Genomic DNA, 19312 nt, shown 5'->3' with positions numbered 1-19312 from the left:
CAAATGCCTAAAGCCAAGTTAAAGATGTTCAAGATTTTGTTTTACCAGTTCCTAACATTGCTCTATAACAGAGCCAGGCCACATGGTAAACCAATCATGGCACTGAAGTGACACAGTCTGGCAGCACTGACCTTACCAACATTTGGCATACTGTCTGACATCATAGTTCATGGTGATTTTTTTTTTTTCATCTGTTTCTTAAAGTCAATCCTGGCATCTGAAGACCTGAGAATAAGCAGCAGTAGAATCTGGCCAATTGCAGAGTACATCCAGGAGTCAGTGGAGTGTTCTCAGAGTACATCCAGGAGTCAGTGGTGTGTTCCCATTGAGGGTTCCCATTGCATTAGATGAGTAAGCATGTGCTCAGCACAAGGATCTCCTCACAGGGAAGCACAGGCCCAGTGATATCCATCAATTCTGGTGTACTTGCTTTTGCAAGAGTTTTACTGTCCTATAAACACACCTCTTGTGTTGTTGATGTTTCCTAAGAGCACTTTCCCTCTGTAACTGTCCTTGGTTGGGCTCAGCATGTAATGGCTGTCATTATAGGAGGTTGCACCATACCAGTGCAAGGATAAAAGAGGACATAGAGAGGATGGAAGGAAGGCGCTTCTCACTAAATGCCCAACATGTCCTCTCTTCAGTTCAGTTTTGAATAACATCAGAACAAACCTGCCCATCCCTGAAATTCTTGTGTAATTATGTTCTATCCTTCTGCCTGACTCTGCACTGTATTTCCCTAACTCATATGCTGGGTAGAGCCCACATTAGTACTGCATGCTTTATCGGTGTGCCAGGCCTATAGCTCGGTAATTCCTTCCAAAAATATTTATTGTCCACATTCATTGCAACAAAATAAAAGATTAAGGATCAGGAGTTGAAATCCACAGCATCAAGATATTTTGGAAAAAAAGAAAAAAGAAAAGCCATGCCATAGGCAAGGTTACAACTTCTGAACTGTAGGACATAGAGACAGAGAGAGCCCTCATGCCTGCTTTCTACCAGCCTGCCTGCAGGTTCAGGGAGACTCCCCCCTCAAGGAATAAGACAGAGAGTGATAGAGCTGGAGACTTGAACTTGATACCGTCCTCTGGCCTCTGCATGCACCTGTACACACTGGTACTCATATACCATATCCACTCTCACATGCACAAATTTAGTTAGTTAATTAGTGGGTGCCGAGCCTGCTGCCAATACAACAAGGGGCAATAATTCCTATATTTGTAGAGCAGGTTTAAGGGGGTTAGGGAGAAACACTTGGCAGCATGCTAATAGTAACTGGTATAGTCAGGACAACACTGTTGAGATCAGAGCCACAGGGAGTTTGTTCTTTTGGCTCCAGAAATTTTTCTCTGAGCACATATTAAACACTGAGTATGCAGTTAATAGTAATTTATTGGTACATTAGGTAATAAAGAAGCCATTTATCAATACAGGAAAAAATAACAAATGAACAATTCGCTAATGGCAAATTATTGTGTTGTTTCTGTTTCTGACTATACAGATAAGTATTTAATACTACTAATAATGCCCACGTAAATCAAAATCATTGTGATTTTAGTGTACTTTTGTTATAATTGATAGCAGGTATAAGAGTAACTACACAGGATCCCTACACTCAGAGTATTGCTGATGTTAAGGGAAGGCAGAATGAACAGGCCATAGGCAGATGGGGTCATTCTCTACCTGTCAGTATCTCTTTTCTTCCTTTGCAGAGGTATGGTAGTTATGTGAATTTGGAGGAAAGGTCAGTTTCATCTGTGAAGCTGTGGTGATCTACCTCAATACTACAAAGACATAAAAAGGAAAATCTTTGTATTCTGTTAAACTAGGGTTGGTCTGTAAATAGGAAGCGACAAATCCACATCCACAGTTAATGAGGCCAAGAGTGCATTCTGGGAAAGTCATACATATAGCTGCCTTAAAAGGTGTCCCATAGGAAAAACATAGCATAATAGGAACAAGAAATGACACTCGGAGCATGCAACAAAGGTCTCTTAAACATTACTTACCATCTTGACAGGCACAGTATGTTTTTCTGTTTTGGTTTGGTTTTTGTTTTTCAATATCCATGAAATAGAGCCAAAACTTAGAGGAAGGGAGCTGGTGAGACAGCTCCCTGAGTAAAGCTGTAAGCCTGGCAACCTGAATTTAACCCCCTGGACTCACACAGTGGAAGGAGAAAACTGACTCCTGCAGTTTGTCCTCTGAGCTCGGTATCCACAATAAATGTATATATTACAAATAGTTACATTTGAGAATAAGTTAGGAGGAAGGGACAACTCAATGAAAGAAAAGGGAAATGAGCATGACCACAAGACAACTAAAACTGCAGTAATGGAAACAAACTGGCATCAAAAACAATGAAGGATGAAAGAAAACCCGAGCTGTCTTAAGACTTAGCATGTGTTTTAAACTTGCCCTATTAGAAAAGCACAGTGTAAGTGGCTTATTTACTTGGAGGTCAGTCACCCATATCAAGTGATTGCCTTGGGGTCAAACCGTTATTACAGTCTTGCTTTGGCAAGTGAGGAGGATCACTGAGTTTTTCAAGATCAGAGGTCAAGAAGGAGTAAAGTGTTAGTGGAAGTGTAAATCCTAGAATTTAGGGTTCGTGGGCCCCCATGAGGGGCCTTATGCGCAGTGCTAGACTTTGCAACATGCATGGAGAGCTATAAAAATGGAGTCTACATTGGTACATTAGGTTTGAGCATACTCAGCCTAGCCCTTGCTGTGCTGCCCTTACCACCAACCTCTGTGTCAGTCATCCTCCCCTTTCTACCCTAACCATGGTCTTTGAGTTAAGCTCTGAGCCTGCCTCGTCTTTGTCATGGTTGAGCCTTCCTTCTCAGTCCTGGGTATATGTTTCTCTTCTACTTCAGTGCCTATGCTCATAAGCAAGAGCAGGACAGGAGCCAGGTACCATCCCATTGTGCTCAGAAACATAATTTTCTTTGCCTTCTGGCAACACTTATCTCCCTGCCATGGGGCTAGCTATTTCCTCTTTCCTTTGATGACACATGCAGTCATCCTGCAATACTCAGCTGAAAAAGTGGGGCTGGAGGCTGAGGAAGGGGGAATTTGGTAATATATCTGGAGTAAGTAGATACTTACCCTTTTATCCTTTTTACTTGATAAGTGAAGAATAGTGAAAGCTGGCTTAATCATTATCTAAAAGAAACAGAGGCTTAGTTAACAGCAATCTTGTGAAGACTAGTGATTCTATAGTTCCTTCTAAAATAAAAGAAATCCTTGCTTTTAGCTAAGCATTGTGGTTTGTATCTGTAATCCCAGAGCTAGGAATAGGAAGGCAGGATGATAAGGAACGCAAAGCCATCCTCAGCTACAAAGGGATTTCAAAGCCAGCTCCAAAGAAGAGAGGAGGAGCAAGAGAAGGAGAAAAGCATCAATGTTTGTTTTAAAAATAAAGAAATGGGATGGACACATGCAAAGATAGTGTAACTAAACATTATAAGCAATGGTTTCATTATTTGGGGGTTGGTTCTGCTATTTCATTGTGTGTTGGTTTTTATTCAGAATGGAGGATTGAGAGGTTTGTTCATCACTGTGAAGCAGTAGAGAGAACATATTTTGAAATTGCACCAGTATTTGCATCTTAACCTGAAAATATATTAGCATGGGGCAGTGGTAGGTTCGTTGTGTGAGAACTGTCTGCTCAAAGAGAAGCTGGACTAGCCTAGCCCAAGCTTCTCTCCAGTGTCATTTTCCAATAAGAAACGCTTGTCCATCGGCAGACACACCATGGGTTTGCAACTAATGAGTCTAAATCTGTAGTGCCTGCTTAATGGCCTCTGGTGTGGAATTCCATATGTGACTGTTAAACCTTGAACAGCCAGATGTAAATCTGTACCTCAGCCCTAGAACTGATTGGAACAGTCACTGAGGTCCCCAGTCACAGGCCAGCTAGAGAAGTCGTTGTTGTCTCCGTGTGTCACCAGATATGCAATCCTACGTGTTTCATGTGGATCTGGACATAGGTATTCTCTACCCTTGGGTTTCTGGCCTACAGTTTTCTCAGTCACACAACAGGGAATGTTAATCTAGACCCTGCACAATGGCTAGTGCAATAGTTATTCTGAAAGTCTTTTTCTCCCTGTAAATGACTGACTTTTAGGCTCAAATTGGTATAACCTCTGTTTAGATGGTGATAATTTAGGCTATTTGCTTAAATTATTTTCCGAAAACACTCATTCATTTGAAGCAGTAAATGGACTCAGAGACATAGCAGGCCATGAATGCACAGCAGACACACAGCATTCACTGTTGGCTGCACTGTGTTTCCTCTTCACTGTGGAATACTACATAACCCTGAGCAGGAAATTACATTCTAGTTCTCTAATGAACTGTACGGTACCATCAACAATTCTCTACTCAGATTGTGGGAAGTTGAGTGCTGCTCTAGGGGCTGTTGAGTAGGAAAGAAGCTTTACAAAAAGCTTAGGTAGTCCCTGGAGGCTTGACAGAGGATAGAGCCCAGCCAGAGGAGCTTAGATAGACTCTGGAGATTTGACAGACTCAATCCCAGCCAGAGCCAGAGACACTGCATTAAAGACTTAGATGTCTGCATCATCAGAGACTCAGCCTAGAATATGCAAGAACTCAGGAAAAACCAGTGCCTCGAGCCTTCTTGGGATGCAGAGATAGAGGATGGAGCTGAAAGCTCCTGAACCAATCAAAACAGTTTGTAAGTGACTCATGTTAAGGCTCAGAGCAGCCTTAAACATGCTACATTTAGTTGTTATTTTACACAGGTCTTTTCAGACATTTTTACACCTTGATTTTACTTTTGAAAAAATCAAATCCTGTGACAATATCCTCAGTATTACTGAACTAGCTTTCAGATAATCTGTTACTTACTGAAGTGACTAATTTCCAGTGATATTTTCCAATAAGGCCTATTTTTTAGGGGCCTGATGCTCCAGGTCCTGGGATAGGTTTTATATTTGTATCTTTGCCAGTCTTTACAGTAACCCTTTGAGATAATACTGACAGTTGAAACAAACAGTGAAACTGAGGATCGAGCAATGTGAGATCTTCCTCAGTGGAGAAAATAGTAGAGTTGGGATTAGAACCAATTCAATTCAAATTTGTACCACAAACATTCTCATTTATTTATTTATTTATTTATTTATTTAATATGCATTGGCATGTTTGTCTACATGTATGTCTGTGTGAGGGTGTTGGATCCCCTGGAACTGAAGTTACAGTTTTGAGCTGCCTTGTTGGTGCTGGGAATTGAACCTAGGTCCTCTAGAAGAGTAGCCAGTGCTCTTAACCACAGAGCCATCTCTCTAGCCCCCACATTCTTAAAGTAGAATAAAGCTGAAGTTTCAAGGCTTTGGGTGTTTTCTCACTCTTCTATTCTGTTTTCAATTTGTCACAGAGTCAGTTTTCTTTCTTGTATCCAACGGTTCTCAACCTTTCTGATGCTGTGACCCTTTAGCACAGTTAAATGTGTTGTGGTGACCCCCAACCATAAAATTATTTTCATTGCTACTTCATAACTTTAACTTTGCTACTGTTATGAATCATTATGTAAATATCTTTGTTTTCCCATGACCCCTGTGAATGGGTCCTTGCCCCAACCTAAAGGTTGGGAACCACTGCTTATAACTCTTCCTTTTTATTCTGTGTATACTTAACACCAAATAAAACCAAAGGTAAAACAAGGGTGGGCCTTTCCAGGCAGTGGGCTATCCTGTGGAATCTTCTGTATTGGTCCAGGAGAGAAACATTGAGATAACTAAGGAAGGTCTGAGGACCAAACATAGCATCCAGGTTGACAAGAGACTGGAGACAGGGTTAGACGGCAGCATGCAGGGGCCAGGACACCTTTGTAGAACAGCTTTGGGAAGTAGTGCATGTACACATCCAAATGGCTTCCAGTGAGCATCAGAAGGTAGGAACTGCCAGTGTGTCGTATCAGTTAAGCAGTAGGAGAATAAGGTCACAGGAAGAGTGTCAGCCCATCCTTTCCTTTTAATATGTGTGTTCATGAATTTGAGAGTGTGTACTTATAGTTCCACAGCTCAAAAGTCCAAGTTGTCCCTCCCCCATGGTTTCCCTGTTCTAGTTTTGACATGGCGGAAAGCTGAGGCTCCTACTGGAAGGTTCTAGAAAAAATACTTTCCAATTTAATTCCAACAGAGGCAAGACTAAGATCACAGTTTCCCTTTGGGCAGCCAGGATTCCGGCTCAGCCTCTGGACCAGTGTTTCTCAACCTGTGGGTCATGACCCCCAAATCCCATCAGAAAATGCATATGTTTAATGAGGATTCATAACAGTAGCAAAATTACAGCAAGTAGCAACAAAAATAATTTCATGTTTGGGGTCACCATGGCATGAGGAACTGTATTTTTTTTCCATTGGGTAAACATTTTCTATAAAGCATATTTCTTTTTTTTTCCAACTTTTTTATTTGAATTAGAAACAGGATTGTTTTACATGACAATCCCAGTTCCCTTGTCCCTCCTATCCTCCCCTACCACTCCCCTCAACTAAAACCTTATCTGTCACATATCCTTTCTGCTCCCCCTGGATGGTGAGGCCTTCCATAGGCTGTCATCAGAGTCTATTGTATCCTTTGGGATAGGGACTAGACCCACCCCCGTGTGTCTTGGCTCAGGGAGTATTCCTCTATATGGAATGGGCTCCCAAAGTCCACACCTATGCTAGGGATAAGTACTGGACTTCTACAGGAGGTCCCATAGATTTCTGAGGTTTCCTCACAGAAACCCATGTTCCTGGGGTCTGGATCAGTCCCATGCTGGTATCCCAGCTATCAGACTGGGGAGCAAGAGTTCCTGGATATTCAGGTCAGCTGTTTCTGTGAGTTTCACCAGCCTGGTCCTTCACTGCATCTGGGTTCCAGTTCAGTTCGGGGATTAGTTATGGGTGTCTGCTTCTACTTCCCACCAGCTGCTGGATGAAGGCTATAGGATGGCATATAAGTCAGTCATCAATCTCATAATCAGGGGAGGGTATTTAAGGTAGCCTCTCCTCTGTTGCTCAGATAATTAGCTGGTGTCATCTTTGTAGATCTCCAGACATTTCCCTAGTGCCTGATTTCTCTGTAAACCAAAAATGTCTCCCTCTATTATGATATCTCCACTCTTGTTATCTTCTATTCTTCCCCTGACTCAAACTTTCTGCTCCCTCATGTCCTCTGCATCCCTCTTCTTCTTCTTCCCTTCTCATTCTCCTAGCTCCCTCCCACTTCTTCCCGTGCACCCAATTTGCTCAGCAGATCTTGAACCTCTCCCCTTCTCCAGGGGACCATGTATGTTTCTCTTAGGGACCTCCTTGTTTATTAGCTTCTTTGGTAGTGTGGATTATAGGCTGGTAATCCTTACTCTATGTCTAAAATCCACATATGAGTGAGTACATACCATGTTTGTCTTTTTGGGATTGGGTTACCTAGCTCAGAATGGTTTCTTCTAGATCCATCCATTTTCCTGCAAATTTCAAGATTCCATTGTTGTTGTTTTTTTTTTTTTTTTTCTGCTGAGTAGTACTCTGTTGTGTAAATGTACCACATTTTCTCTATCCATTCTTTGGTGGAGAGGCATCTAGGCTGCTTCCAGTTTCTGGCTATTACAAATAGTGCTGCTATGAACATCGTTGAATAGATGTCCTTGTTGTATGAATGTGCTTCTTTTGGGTATATGCCTAAGAGTGGAATTGCTGGATCTTGTGGTAGACTCATTCCCATTTTCTTGAGGAGTCGACATACTGATTTCCAAAGTGGCTGTACAAGTTGGCACTCCCACCAGCAGTGGAGAAGTGTTCCTCTTTCTCCACATCCTCTCCAACATGAACTGTCATTGGTGTTTTAGATTTTGACCATTCTGACAGGAGTAAGATGGTATCTCAGAGTTAATTTGATTTGCATTTCCCTGATGGCTAAGGATGTTGAACACTTTATTATGTGTCTTTCAGCCATTTTAGATTCCTCTATTGAAAATTGTCTATTTAGTTTTGTACCCCACTTTTTAATTTGATTGTTTGGTGTTTTGGAGACTAGCTTCTTGAGTTCTTTGTATATTTTGGAGATCAGCCCTCTGTCAGATGTGGGGTTGGTGAATATCTTTTCCCAGTCTGTGGGTTGCCCTTTTGTCTTGCTGACTGTCTCCTTTGCCTTACAGAAGCTTCTCAGTTTCAGGAGGTCTCATTTATCAATTGTTGACCTCAGTGTCTGTGCTACTGGTGTAATGTTCAGGAAGCAGTCTCCTGTACCAATTAATTCAAGGGTATTTACCATTTTGTTCAGTGTAGCTGGATTTATGTTGAGATCTTTGATCCATTTTGACTTAAGTTTTGTGCAAGGTGATAGGCTTGGTCTAACTGCAGTCTTCTACATGTCTGCAACCAGTTATGCCAGCACCATTTGTTGAAGATGTTGAAGATGTTCTCTTTGTTCCATTGTATAAATTTGGATTGTTTGTCAAAAATCAGGTATTCATAGGTGTGTGGGTTAATATCAGGGTTTTCAATTCTATTCCATTGGTCTACCTATCTATTTTTGTGCCAATAGTATTAGGAAAGTTGAGAACCACTGCTCTAGATTCTTTCTGAGGCTCATTACCTTCTGCCTGTACCCTCAAACCCAGCAAGACCAGGGCAAATCCATCTCATATTTTGAGCTTTCTTGGTTTTCATTTCTGCCTCCTACCCTCTTACTCTACCTTCCTCTTTTTCATCTTTTCAAGGGCTCTTCTGCCTTCCTCTTTTTCATCCCTCATGAGCTCTTCTGCCTTCCTCTTCTGCTTTTCAGTGCCATGTGATAAATCAGGATAATCACACCCCTTTAAGGTCAGCTAGCCAGCAACTGATTGCTTCTGCCAAGTCCCTTTATAGCTGAGTATAAATTAGTGTTTGCATAACCGGAGGACAGAAATCTTTCTAATTCTTCCTCCCACACGATGGTGGCACATTCATCTTCATTTCCCAAGTCTGGGTGGGTTTTAAGTAGTGTAAATTGTCTGCCTGGACTCCCAGAGTTACTGAGTCCTCCCAGGCTTTTAGTTCCTTCTAGTTCCAGAGAAGGCCTTCTTGGCTTCTCTAGACCACTAGGTTTGTTGTGTCAAAGCATCTATTTGTGGCTTAATGTAAGATCTCAAGTTTCAGATTTTGTTACAGGCTGGGCTCCGAAGTAGGGCTCTTTTTGATATACTTATTAATCTGAATTATTCGGGGGAACCTTTGAACTTATAATAATAATGCCAACCAAGGTTTGGGACACCCATATCTCCCATTTAGTGCATTAGGTTCTTGCTAAAGTGCAAATTTTCAGCACACATCAAAGGTTAAGTAAATCTGGAGTAGGATCCAAAAGAAAACTGCACTCAATATGAATGCCAGGATGGTGAAAACATGAACCCAAGTGTGGACTATGACTGAGAAGTGCAATATTGAAGCTAAGTCCAAGCTGGGGATGTAGCTTCTGTCTTTCCATTTTATAACACAAATGGATATGGTCATTTGTAATGTCTAAGGTTTCTCCAAGTCTATATCACAGCGGGGGAGATACTAAATCTTTAATATAATTCCAAAGAAAGTGAACATTTATTAATAGTTGAAAAGAAATGAACCATTTATAAGTTTTTCTTGTATATATAGCTGGCACTATAAGAACTGGAGGAGTATCTAGCTTTTTATAGACCCAGTACAACTTACCAGTAAGTAAGGGAAATTTTAGATGCAATCTCCTCTAGTCTTCAAAAACACTAAGCGTTATTACAGTCCTGTCCTGCGGATGAAAAAGTGAATTGCAGAGGTGCTACAATTCACACAAGAAATCTGGAAATGTAAACCCAGATGTCCTCCTGTAAATCTTACCATCTTTCAATTTATGTACACTTAATTTATAGGAAAAAGAAACACATTTAGATAATACTTTGTGTCTATAAGCTAGGAAGTTCACTGGTCCACTGTAGTTGTTGGCATGTTTTTGGACATCATATGCAACTTTAACACATTAAGTAAGTACTTTTCTCTTATAGTTCCCATTTTACACAAGAGGCAAAAGAAATAAAATGTGCATACCATCACAAGTCTCCCATGGGGCTTCCCCATACACTGGACTGTCTCATCTCAACATTCAAAATAGGCACATACATATTTATAAACAGCCTCCTTCCACTTACGTTTCCTTTCAACTTCCTCTTATCAAAAGAACCAGCCAGCCTTCAGCTGAACCATATAGCTCATTTGGCCTGTCCAAGTGTTGAAGCTCTAACAAATCTATACACACCTCCAGGGCATCTCTGGCATTCCCAGGAACTCACATTTCACAACCATTCCCTCAAAGGCTTCTTCATCCTCCTGAGTGGTCCACATAGCAGACATTCCATGGAAAGCCCCATCATGAACTGATTTAGCCAGGCCAAGACTGAAACGCCCAGTATTTGACAGAATAAAATGGGCTCACTGGACAGCTGCCCCTCTGAGCTGTCCATATGCTTATCAGGCGAGGTGTCAAGGAAGTAAGGCCTCAGATCACAGTGCCTCTTTGCTTCAGGGAGAATTGAGAATTGTCTGTCATGGAGTCTCACTCCAGCAACACAGCCCTGGTATTAGTATGAAGGAATGCTGGAGGTGGCTCTAGGGCTGTGCTTGCCGCTTCTCTTTAGATGTATCATAACACCTGTTTAATACTCCATAAAATAAACAATTGAGAACTCCTTCCCAAGAAGGATGCTATCTCTCTGAATGATGGTTGTGCTTTACTTTGGAAAAAAGTTATGTTGCCTTTTTTTTCTTCTTCTGCAACTACTGTCAAGCTCCAAAGTTAAATTTTAGTGCCATTGATTACTTTGTCTTAGTTTCCAGAAGAAAAGGGTTCCTTTTCTCTGGGAGCACTAGAAATTTACAGAAAGGGCCATGAAATCCTTTTGCTCAAACACTAATGCTTTTTGAAAGTTCTTATGTGTATTTACTAGATATTAAAAAATAAATACAAGTATGTCATAGTCTTTTATGCCTTTAGGATTTTAGTGATTGAGAAAGATATCAGAACCAGCCACATTATTCACATTATAACATAAAACACTAGATTGCCCAGTGGATATAGATAAGGAAATGCCTCTGAAACACAAAATGGACCCCAAATGTCACATTCCATCACAAATTATCAGGATTTGGGCTTTGAAACCTACCTGTGGGTCTGCTATGCAGATGATCATGACCTGATCCACCTTCAATTGCTGTCTAGAAGAAGGCAACCTAATGATCTGGCTCCAGAAGGGAACTCTAGGTGGCCCAGTCAGCTGCCCTGCTAGATGAGGAGCCAGGGGAGAGCAAGTGTGCACACACCCATCACCAGTGACCATAACCCAGGCTTCTGTGTGCTGTGCTGTAGGTAGCTCACCCTCTGTGTTCACTGGATGGGGCTTGTGGCAAGGCTGGTGTCTATTTCATCTTGCTAGATGGGATGGCTTATCTTTATTGACATAAGGTGAGCTCCTGGAACCTGCTTTTACCCCAGTCTCATGAGAAACACTCCTAGGATAAGGAAAGGCGAGAGTGGGGATGTAGGGAACATAGAGTAAGTTACTCAACTTGGTTTTTGACTTCCTCTTTCTTGAGGCTGTAGAACAGAGTTCCTCTCATTCCTGTAAGTATTCAAGAAGCCAAGCATTAAATGTTCAGCCATTGTTTTACGTGATCAGTTATTAGGAAAAAGAATGGTGTTTAGAAGAAGCAAAGGACCTTTGAGTTGCCATGATTGGATTGGAAAGAGGGTCCCAAAATTCCTTTCTGGTCTGTACTTTAACCTTTCAGTATTCCTTTGTATTGAAGTCAAATAGATAGTTCTTACCTGATGACCCTGATATCAGCCAGGAATAAGCCAACAGTTTACATGTATGTGTTTCAGGACAGCAGGAGCATCTCCTGTTTCATGAGGAAAGCAAGAGTAGATAGATACTAGAGGGACGAGCAGGGGCCATACCAGGAAGGTGTATATGCAGACTGCATTACTTCTCTAGTGCCAAGGCAACAGGGACAAGTTGGCCAGACTGTTTTTGTTTATTTAGTGGTGTTCTGGGTATGGAGGATGCTGGTATGTATGTATGTATGTATGTATGTATGTTTGCTTCCTTTGAGACAGAATTTCACTGTGTAGTACCAGTTATACTGAATTTGCAAGATAGTTTAAGCTAACCTTGAGTTCTTAAGTCTTATGTTTCAGTTTCCCTGACTGGTGCTTGGCCAGGTTTGCACATAATGATCATACTAGCTCTACTGTAGAGAAGAATTAGAAATGGGCTGTATCAACAAGCAGGAAGAATAGGATCATGGCCTGAACTAAGGAAGTGAATAGCAGAGAAGACAAAAGCAGGTAGACTGTAAAGGCTATGGGAGATGAAATGAAGGAGAAAGCAAGAAGAGAGCTCTCCTAATGGTGTCTATGCCCTGCGATAGCATGTCCTGAGGAGAGGAGGGAATCTGGAGAGATTAATCAAATAAGGCTGGAAAGGAAGGCCATGGGTACTCGGCAGATCACTCACCTCAGTATTATTGTGGACTACATATTCATACTTTCTGTAGCACAAGATGGCTCACACCGTACAGGCCATATTGCATAAATTAATTTTATAAGGTGAAAATTTAAAGTGAAGCTCAGTGAGATGATTCATTGGATAAGGACACTTGCTGCCCAATCTGATGACCTGAATTATGTCCTCAGGACCCAACATGGCCAAAGAAGAAAAGCAGCCCCTGAAAGTTGTCCCAGGACTCATGTAAGGCACAAACGCACATGCACATAGATAGATCAGTTTCTCTTTTATCTAAACTGAACAAAGGTATTGATGTCCACAGACTTGAACAATAAATCAGCCTGTACCCTCTCTAAAGAGTCCATAAGAACACTGACACAGAGAGATGTGACAGGGAGGCTGTGAAGGAGCTGATTGCATCCACAGCCAGCATCCATCCATTCACCTCTGGAATCTCGAAGAAACTGACTCATATGGTTCGGATTGATTTTAATGGGATTCCCTTGCAAACCATAGATTCTAAATTACCCTTCAGTAGGTATAACATCTGTAGGAGACATATTATTTACCCTAAATAACCCTTGGGTGCTGTTACACTAAGTTTTGACAGAAGCTGAATTCATGGTCTTCTTATGGTCAAATGCCAACTGTTCACATTTTTACCTCTTATAAACCACAGGAGATGCTTATTTATAACATTTTAATCACATTTAATTTCATATTAAACAATCAAATATAATATTACAAGAGATTTTATTCATTTATTTTAAATTTTTTGGTTTGGTTCAATCCAAGGACAAAGAATTTTTTTGGTGTAGGGGAAGAATATTTTTTCTGAAGTTTGAAGTTTGAATAATTTAGTAAGCATTCCACGTTCAGCTCACAAAAAAAGGATTTTCATATGAACTTGTTGTAGCCAGAAAGTACATCTGAACAGGCTCACAGTCTGTGGGAGTTATCTCTATCCGTGGCATCTGCATTTGGTCCCTCATTCTTCTCTTTTCTTCCTTCCTATAGGTCACTGGATTGACACTGTCTCAGGGCCTTGATGATCTTGCCATCCTCTACCTCGCCACTGTTCAAGCCATTGCTGTAAGACACTTTAATGACATTTCAAAAAAAAAAAAAAAACTTGGTGTTATCAATATGTTCTGACCCACAGATCTCTGAGATACACCATAATACTTTTGTGGCAGTTGCTTAATCAGAAGAGCGCTTACCACAAAGAGATAGTTTCCTGTCCAGACAGTGATGATGACAAGAGGTCTCACCTGCCTTTATGATAGATTCACTGAAGTGAAAGCCAAAGGAACGCCCTTGAGCATCATGCTTGTCATTTGCCTGTTGTCTTCTAAATTTAGTACAAGCAAACAGGCAGATTCCAAGTACCCATGCAGTTTAAAAACTGCTGTTAAGAATGTTTGCTTTAATACACTACATAATATTGTTCACTTTACAAAAGAATTCATTATAAGGTTCCTTTAAATAGTAAGCCTTCTTAGAAACTTTTGGTTTGGGGTGGTTATGGATGGTTAAAATGATTAAGGAAAGAAGGGAGAATTGAATCTGAAATGTGAGAGGCTCTTAAAGTGAGGTTCAAGATGAAAACTAAATCCTAGAAACTCAGACTTTGCCTAAGGAATGTTCTTGTGGAGCAGTGCTCCAGTTGTGGACTGCCAGAGGTTCTAAATTCTGAAATAATACAAAAGTCAGCATGTGTCTGTACTAGAAAATACATTTGCAGAAATAGGTCATGACTTTCAGCATCTTAGAGAAGGTCTATACCCCACAACTAAATCTGTGCTTTTAATTTTAGAAAGGGAAAGAAAACCCTCAGAAAGGAAAAAGCATTTTACTAAATTGTGATTTATAATTTATTATTCACCATTAAACCAATGTTCATTATTATTATTTAGATTTATTTATGTGTATATGTATATGTCAATATATGGCACATGGGAGTGCCCGGAAAAGGAATTGTACTTAGGAGCTATAGTGAAAGATGTTTGTGAGCAGCCAAATGTGGGTGCTGGGAATTGAACTCACATATTTTTTTATTTTTTTATTATTTATTATTATCATGACTGGTAGTGGTGCTAGGGATTGAACCCCAAGCTTTATCGTCTGAGCCAAGGACCCAAGGACACTACCTCTGAGCCTAAATAAATATTTTTGGTTTGCTTATTACTGCTGTATAGACATAAATGATATCCACTAATTATCTTCTCCTAATAACTGTTTTTAGAATCTTACTATTTTTAATATATAGATGCAGATTCATCCATGTCACCAACAGAATTGTTTTGTTAGTGCTCATACTTACCCATGGGCCAGGTGTGTCTTGAGAACAGAGGCTCCCTAGTCTCCACAGTACTATCCCTTTTGCAGAATCATTGCAGGGGCATATGGAACATGCCCATTCAGCAACACAGCCCCTGTAGATTGTAGACCAGACTATTTCTCCCTTAAGCAACTTCCCTCTTGACTTAATACCTTGACCAGTTCAGTGAAACCAATCAAACTGCTTTCTACATGGAAACTACAAGCAAACAAACAAAAGAAACATCCATAAACCCAGACAATTATGACATCTGTCAAAACGGAGAAAATGAATAGAAGATGAAAACTGAAACATGTCAATCATTTGGAAAAACATTTAGTAATCATGTTTTGAAATGAAGAAGACGGTTATGATACTACTAATTTGGAATAGAATTTGGAGCTATTTGATATATATATCAAATATTATAAAATATTTAACCATATATTGATGATATGTTCCTCAGTCCACTGACTAGAATCCCAAGCCTTAGTACAGAAAACTAACCTGCTCATTGCCATGTAGTTCATATATGCTAGAGCAGTGAAGAGAGCCCACAGTTTATAAAATAAAACATAAGAAGTACTGAGGTTATTTTAACATTTGGCTTGTAAATGCAATTGTATGAAAGGGTTTGCAGTTGGCTCCATCCCATCCATTGAAATGTAGAGTTCTGGAAAACTAGAGAGGCATGATGCTCACACATTGTGAGCAAATGCCGAGAGATGAACATGAAAGACAAACCTAAACAGGAGAGGTCAAGGGCATTACCCCATAGTGGTAAGAACTGTGACAATTCAGGTGACTTCCAACTCTTTGCCAGGCACCAGAGTGCCTTGCATGTCCAGGCCTTAAAACTGCAGCCCTGTAACCCAAGGGACTTATCTTTACATTTGAGATGAGGGCAGGCAGTTTGCCAGGGGCTCCCAGCTAGTGCACACTAGTTGGAATGGGAACCCGTGTCCATCTCAACCCCAGCTCCTGCTCTCTCCACTTTGTCATGGTGTGTTTGTCTTTGATCTTTTCATAAATGCTGCATGAGTGAAATAAGTTTTCAGGCATTCCCAGAGCAGCTTTTACTTAACACATAGCAGAAAACATCATTCAGTTGGCTTGGAATTTTTTTTCACAGGCTACTTTTCCTGGTAAGAACATTACAGCAGGAAGCCTAGGAATGCAAAAGATTAAACTTAATAAAGCATGCAGGAGAGGAGGGGGGAAGAGCCAGCTATGTTTTCTCAAGTAACACACATTTGGGAAATCAATCTTACATTTAATGAGCCATACATACATTTAAAGCGATCCCATTTTTTTCTCTCTATTGTCTTAATGACCTTTATAATTCCATGCAGGGAAGACATTTTAAGACAGATTTCCTGATAAAGCTTTATTGTAGAGTCAATTAAATTTGGGAGGGGTTCCATCTGTTTGAAAAAAGTATTTGAGTGTACTGATTTCCTAGGCAAAAATGTGCATTTTAATGAAGCATTTTGATAACAGATATTTTCCCATAATGTTCAGCTTGGGAAAAAAATTGTTTCCTTCCTACTGAATATTGCCTTAGCACCTATTTGTTATTGGTAAGTTAAACAGTTTCCTCTATATTAATATCCTTGGTTGGCACTCTGTAGCAATGGAATGAATTTAAAGAGATAAAAGTTAGCTAGACTATGGGAAACCCCTCCATGCAGTAAAATTCTCCCTTGCTTGGCTTCTTTGAAAAACCTGTCAGCCACTTGGTTCCTCCACAGCTTGTCTGTCTGTAGTTCTCTTTTCAGAATCGACCCTTAAAAAGTACTATTTGCATTTGAAGTCTCTTGATTTGCATTTGCTTCTGTGTCCCCTTGGAATCGCCTAATTTTAATTTGAATTTCTCCATGAAAACATTTTTTCCAGAAAGGTGAGCACAGAAGCATTTTCCGCACAAAGCCCTTTGGTAGGCATTTCAAGAGGGTGGGTCTTCACACATTGGGGTCTGGGACACTAAAGAGAAGCCCTGCAAAGAGCTGCCAGCCTTGGGAATGGGAGACAGGCTGTCAGAGCTCTGAAGGGAGTGCCTCTTGTTCAGGTTCTTACTTTTCTTTCCCAGCAATGTGCTTTGTAGTGACCCCAGTCGTAGACTGCTAATCACATGGTCCAAGTGGGGTTAACCATCTTCAGGTTTCTAGTTTGTCTTAAAATTACAGATGACATTGACATGCCCAGCAGAATGCCTAGTGAGCCTCATAGCCAGAAGAGCTCCTTTGTAAGTGCTTCAGTGTGTCTGCAGCTGTGAGCTTGAAAGGGACATGCTACTGTGTCAAGCCATGTCTCAGGCCATACCGTTGATTTCTTTTCATGTTGCCATCTTTAACAAGCCACATTCAACACAATGAATATGATAATATTTGTCCTATTAGTAAGTAAGAATGGAGTCTTAGGTTGGGTAGGAGAAAGAGGTGAACTGCCTGTCAGATTAAGGTTTCTTAAGGTCAAAGCTCATGCCTTCAGCTGTGTAGATCTCAATCATTGGGACAGATCACAGTGGCCTAGAACCGGCAGTCCTCCAATGATCCTTGATGGACTTACGGGCATCTATTGACCTCCTGAAGTTACTCATGTGTGACATTGTTTTCTAGGGTTCAAGGTCCCCCAGAATCTAAAGAAGGGACAGCTAGAGAGAATCACCAATACTTAGTAGCCAAGGAATCACCTTGTATGCTACAACATGTTTCATTTTTCAAACACAGTTGAAGGCCCAAGTTTTACTAAATTCATATTTTCACAAGATTCATGGGCAGCTTCAACAAATATTTAAGACCTGTGTTCTGGAACTGCTGTGCCTTTTGTTCCTGTCTGCCACTGTGCCTATTATTTGATGTAAACCAAGGGGATGTTATATCCTGAGGCCCCAGATCACCCTCTGACCCCTCCCTCCTTTTTAGGGACTCTCATGACCAGGAAAGATGTCCCCATAGGGACCCTTATCAAGGGAAACTTCGTTTACCTAGATGCCACCCCCCAGGACCTGAAAAGAAGGAAATAGGCTGTATATTTCCCAAACCTTGTTTCTTACCTGGGCCAAACTTCTTATTCCTCTTACCCCTGTATATATCAGGTACCAACTTCCCAATAACACTTACACTTTTACTAAAAACTATAATATTGTCTCATTTCTATTCTCCATCCCAGTCTCTCTTTGGCAGCTTCACCATTCATTAAGACACTTCCAGATCTTTAGCCTATTATGTTCCCTGCCCCCTCCCTGCATCTACCAGCAACTCACTCTCATCCTTATACCTACAGTATTGCCATCTATCAAAACCCCTGTCTCTAAACATTCAAAGACCTCTTTGCCCACTGAAAATATTCTCTTCCTTGTTTTTCTTCAGAGCCACTTCTTAACATTACCCCATGGCTTCCTTCTTAATGCCATATCATAGTTTATCTCAAAAAAATTCATACCCCTAAATAAAGTAGGAAATTTGAGATTCTAGTTTTTGAATATCCAAAAATTAATTTAAATAATAGCCAAATCCAAACTACAAATTATATATTAAGAGTCACCATAATGGTCCTAAGGTAGTATGCTCTCCTCAAACCATAGCAGAGCTACTGAGTTAAAAAGTAAACTCTGCAAGGTGGGAATGGGGTAAGTCATTGCAAGAAGTTATTAGGACAGAAGGCTTGAGTAAATCTCTGAGCCAACCATAGTATATGCCCTCCACATCATCGAAGCTCATTAAGGACTGGCTGGGAGAGGATGCTGGTCCAGAGGCCTCGTTGTTAGAACATAATTACCTGGTTTCGGTAGCTAATAAAGGCATCTTTCCATAATTCTATTGCTTGAGTTTTTGTTGTTGTTTTGTTAGTGTGTGTGCAACTTTCCTAAGGAAAACATCTTTAGTTCTAGTTTGATGAAGAAAGACTGTCACCGACTCATCATTTCAGAGCAGCACTACAGTGAGCCCATTGCTAGCACCTCGTAGTGGGCCTGGGCCACAGTTGACTCTCATCCGCTGTTTGAATGAACTGCACTAGAAAGGGCCCTGATTCCTAAGGCTTGGGGAGCATTGCAGCAGGCAGGGTGGAAAGTTTATAAGAACCAGAGAATCAGGGAAATTGCTATGAGGCCTTGTCTCCTAGGCATGTCAGAGCGTAATGACTGTCTGCCCAAATGTGAGCTGAACAAGCACAGCAATGGACATGCCAAAGTGAATAAGGAAAGCCCACAAGGCCTCAGCCCTACACAAAGAACTGCAGACAACTAAGGAACTCTGGGAGCAGGAGAAATAGTACTATCCAGGGAAGATCACATCAACTGGTTATTCAGTACCAAATGGTTAGCCCTGAAAACAAACATATATATATATATATATATATATATTATATATATATATATATATATATATATATCTTATATATCTTATGCACATGCATGTAGCAATAATTAATGAAAAAAGAGACTGAATTTGAAAGGGAGCAAGAGGA

The 19312-nt window shown here is 40.7% G+C and overlaps 1 protein-coding gene across 8 annotated transcripts in view; it reads left to right on the top strand.

Moving 5' to 3' along the window:
- The window catches only part of Fggy (FGGY carbohydrate kinase domain containing), a 388993-nt gene that overhangs the window by 288124 nt on the left and 81557 nt on the right, over positions 1-19312 (top strand). For all 8 annotated transcript variants that reach the window (XR_004768192.1, XM_027400435.1, XM_027400437.2 and 5 more), the window contains one exon: positions 13540-13614. Coding sequence is in view for 7 of the 8 variants with exons in the window: in XM_027400435.1 (XP_027256236.1) it covers positions 13540-13614 (75 nt within the window). In the remaining variant the exon portion in view is untranslated. The remainder of the gene's footprint in view (positions 1-13539; positions 13615-19312) is intronic.

Source organism: Cricetulus griseus, chromosome 2 (assembly GCF_003668045.3).
Source record: "Cricetulus griseus strain 17A/GY chromosome 2, alternate assembly CriGri-PICRH-1.0, whole genome shotgun sequence".
Classification (NCBI taxonomy): domain Eukaryota; kingdom Metazoa; phylum Chordata; class Mammalia; order Rodentia; family Cricetidae; genus Cricetulus; species Cricetulus griseus.
This window is presented reverse-complemented; position numbering and strand designations above follow the sequence as displayed.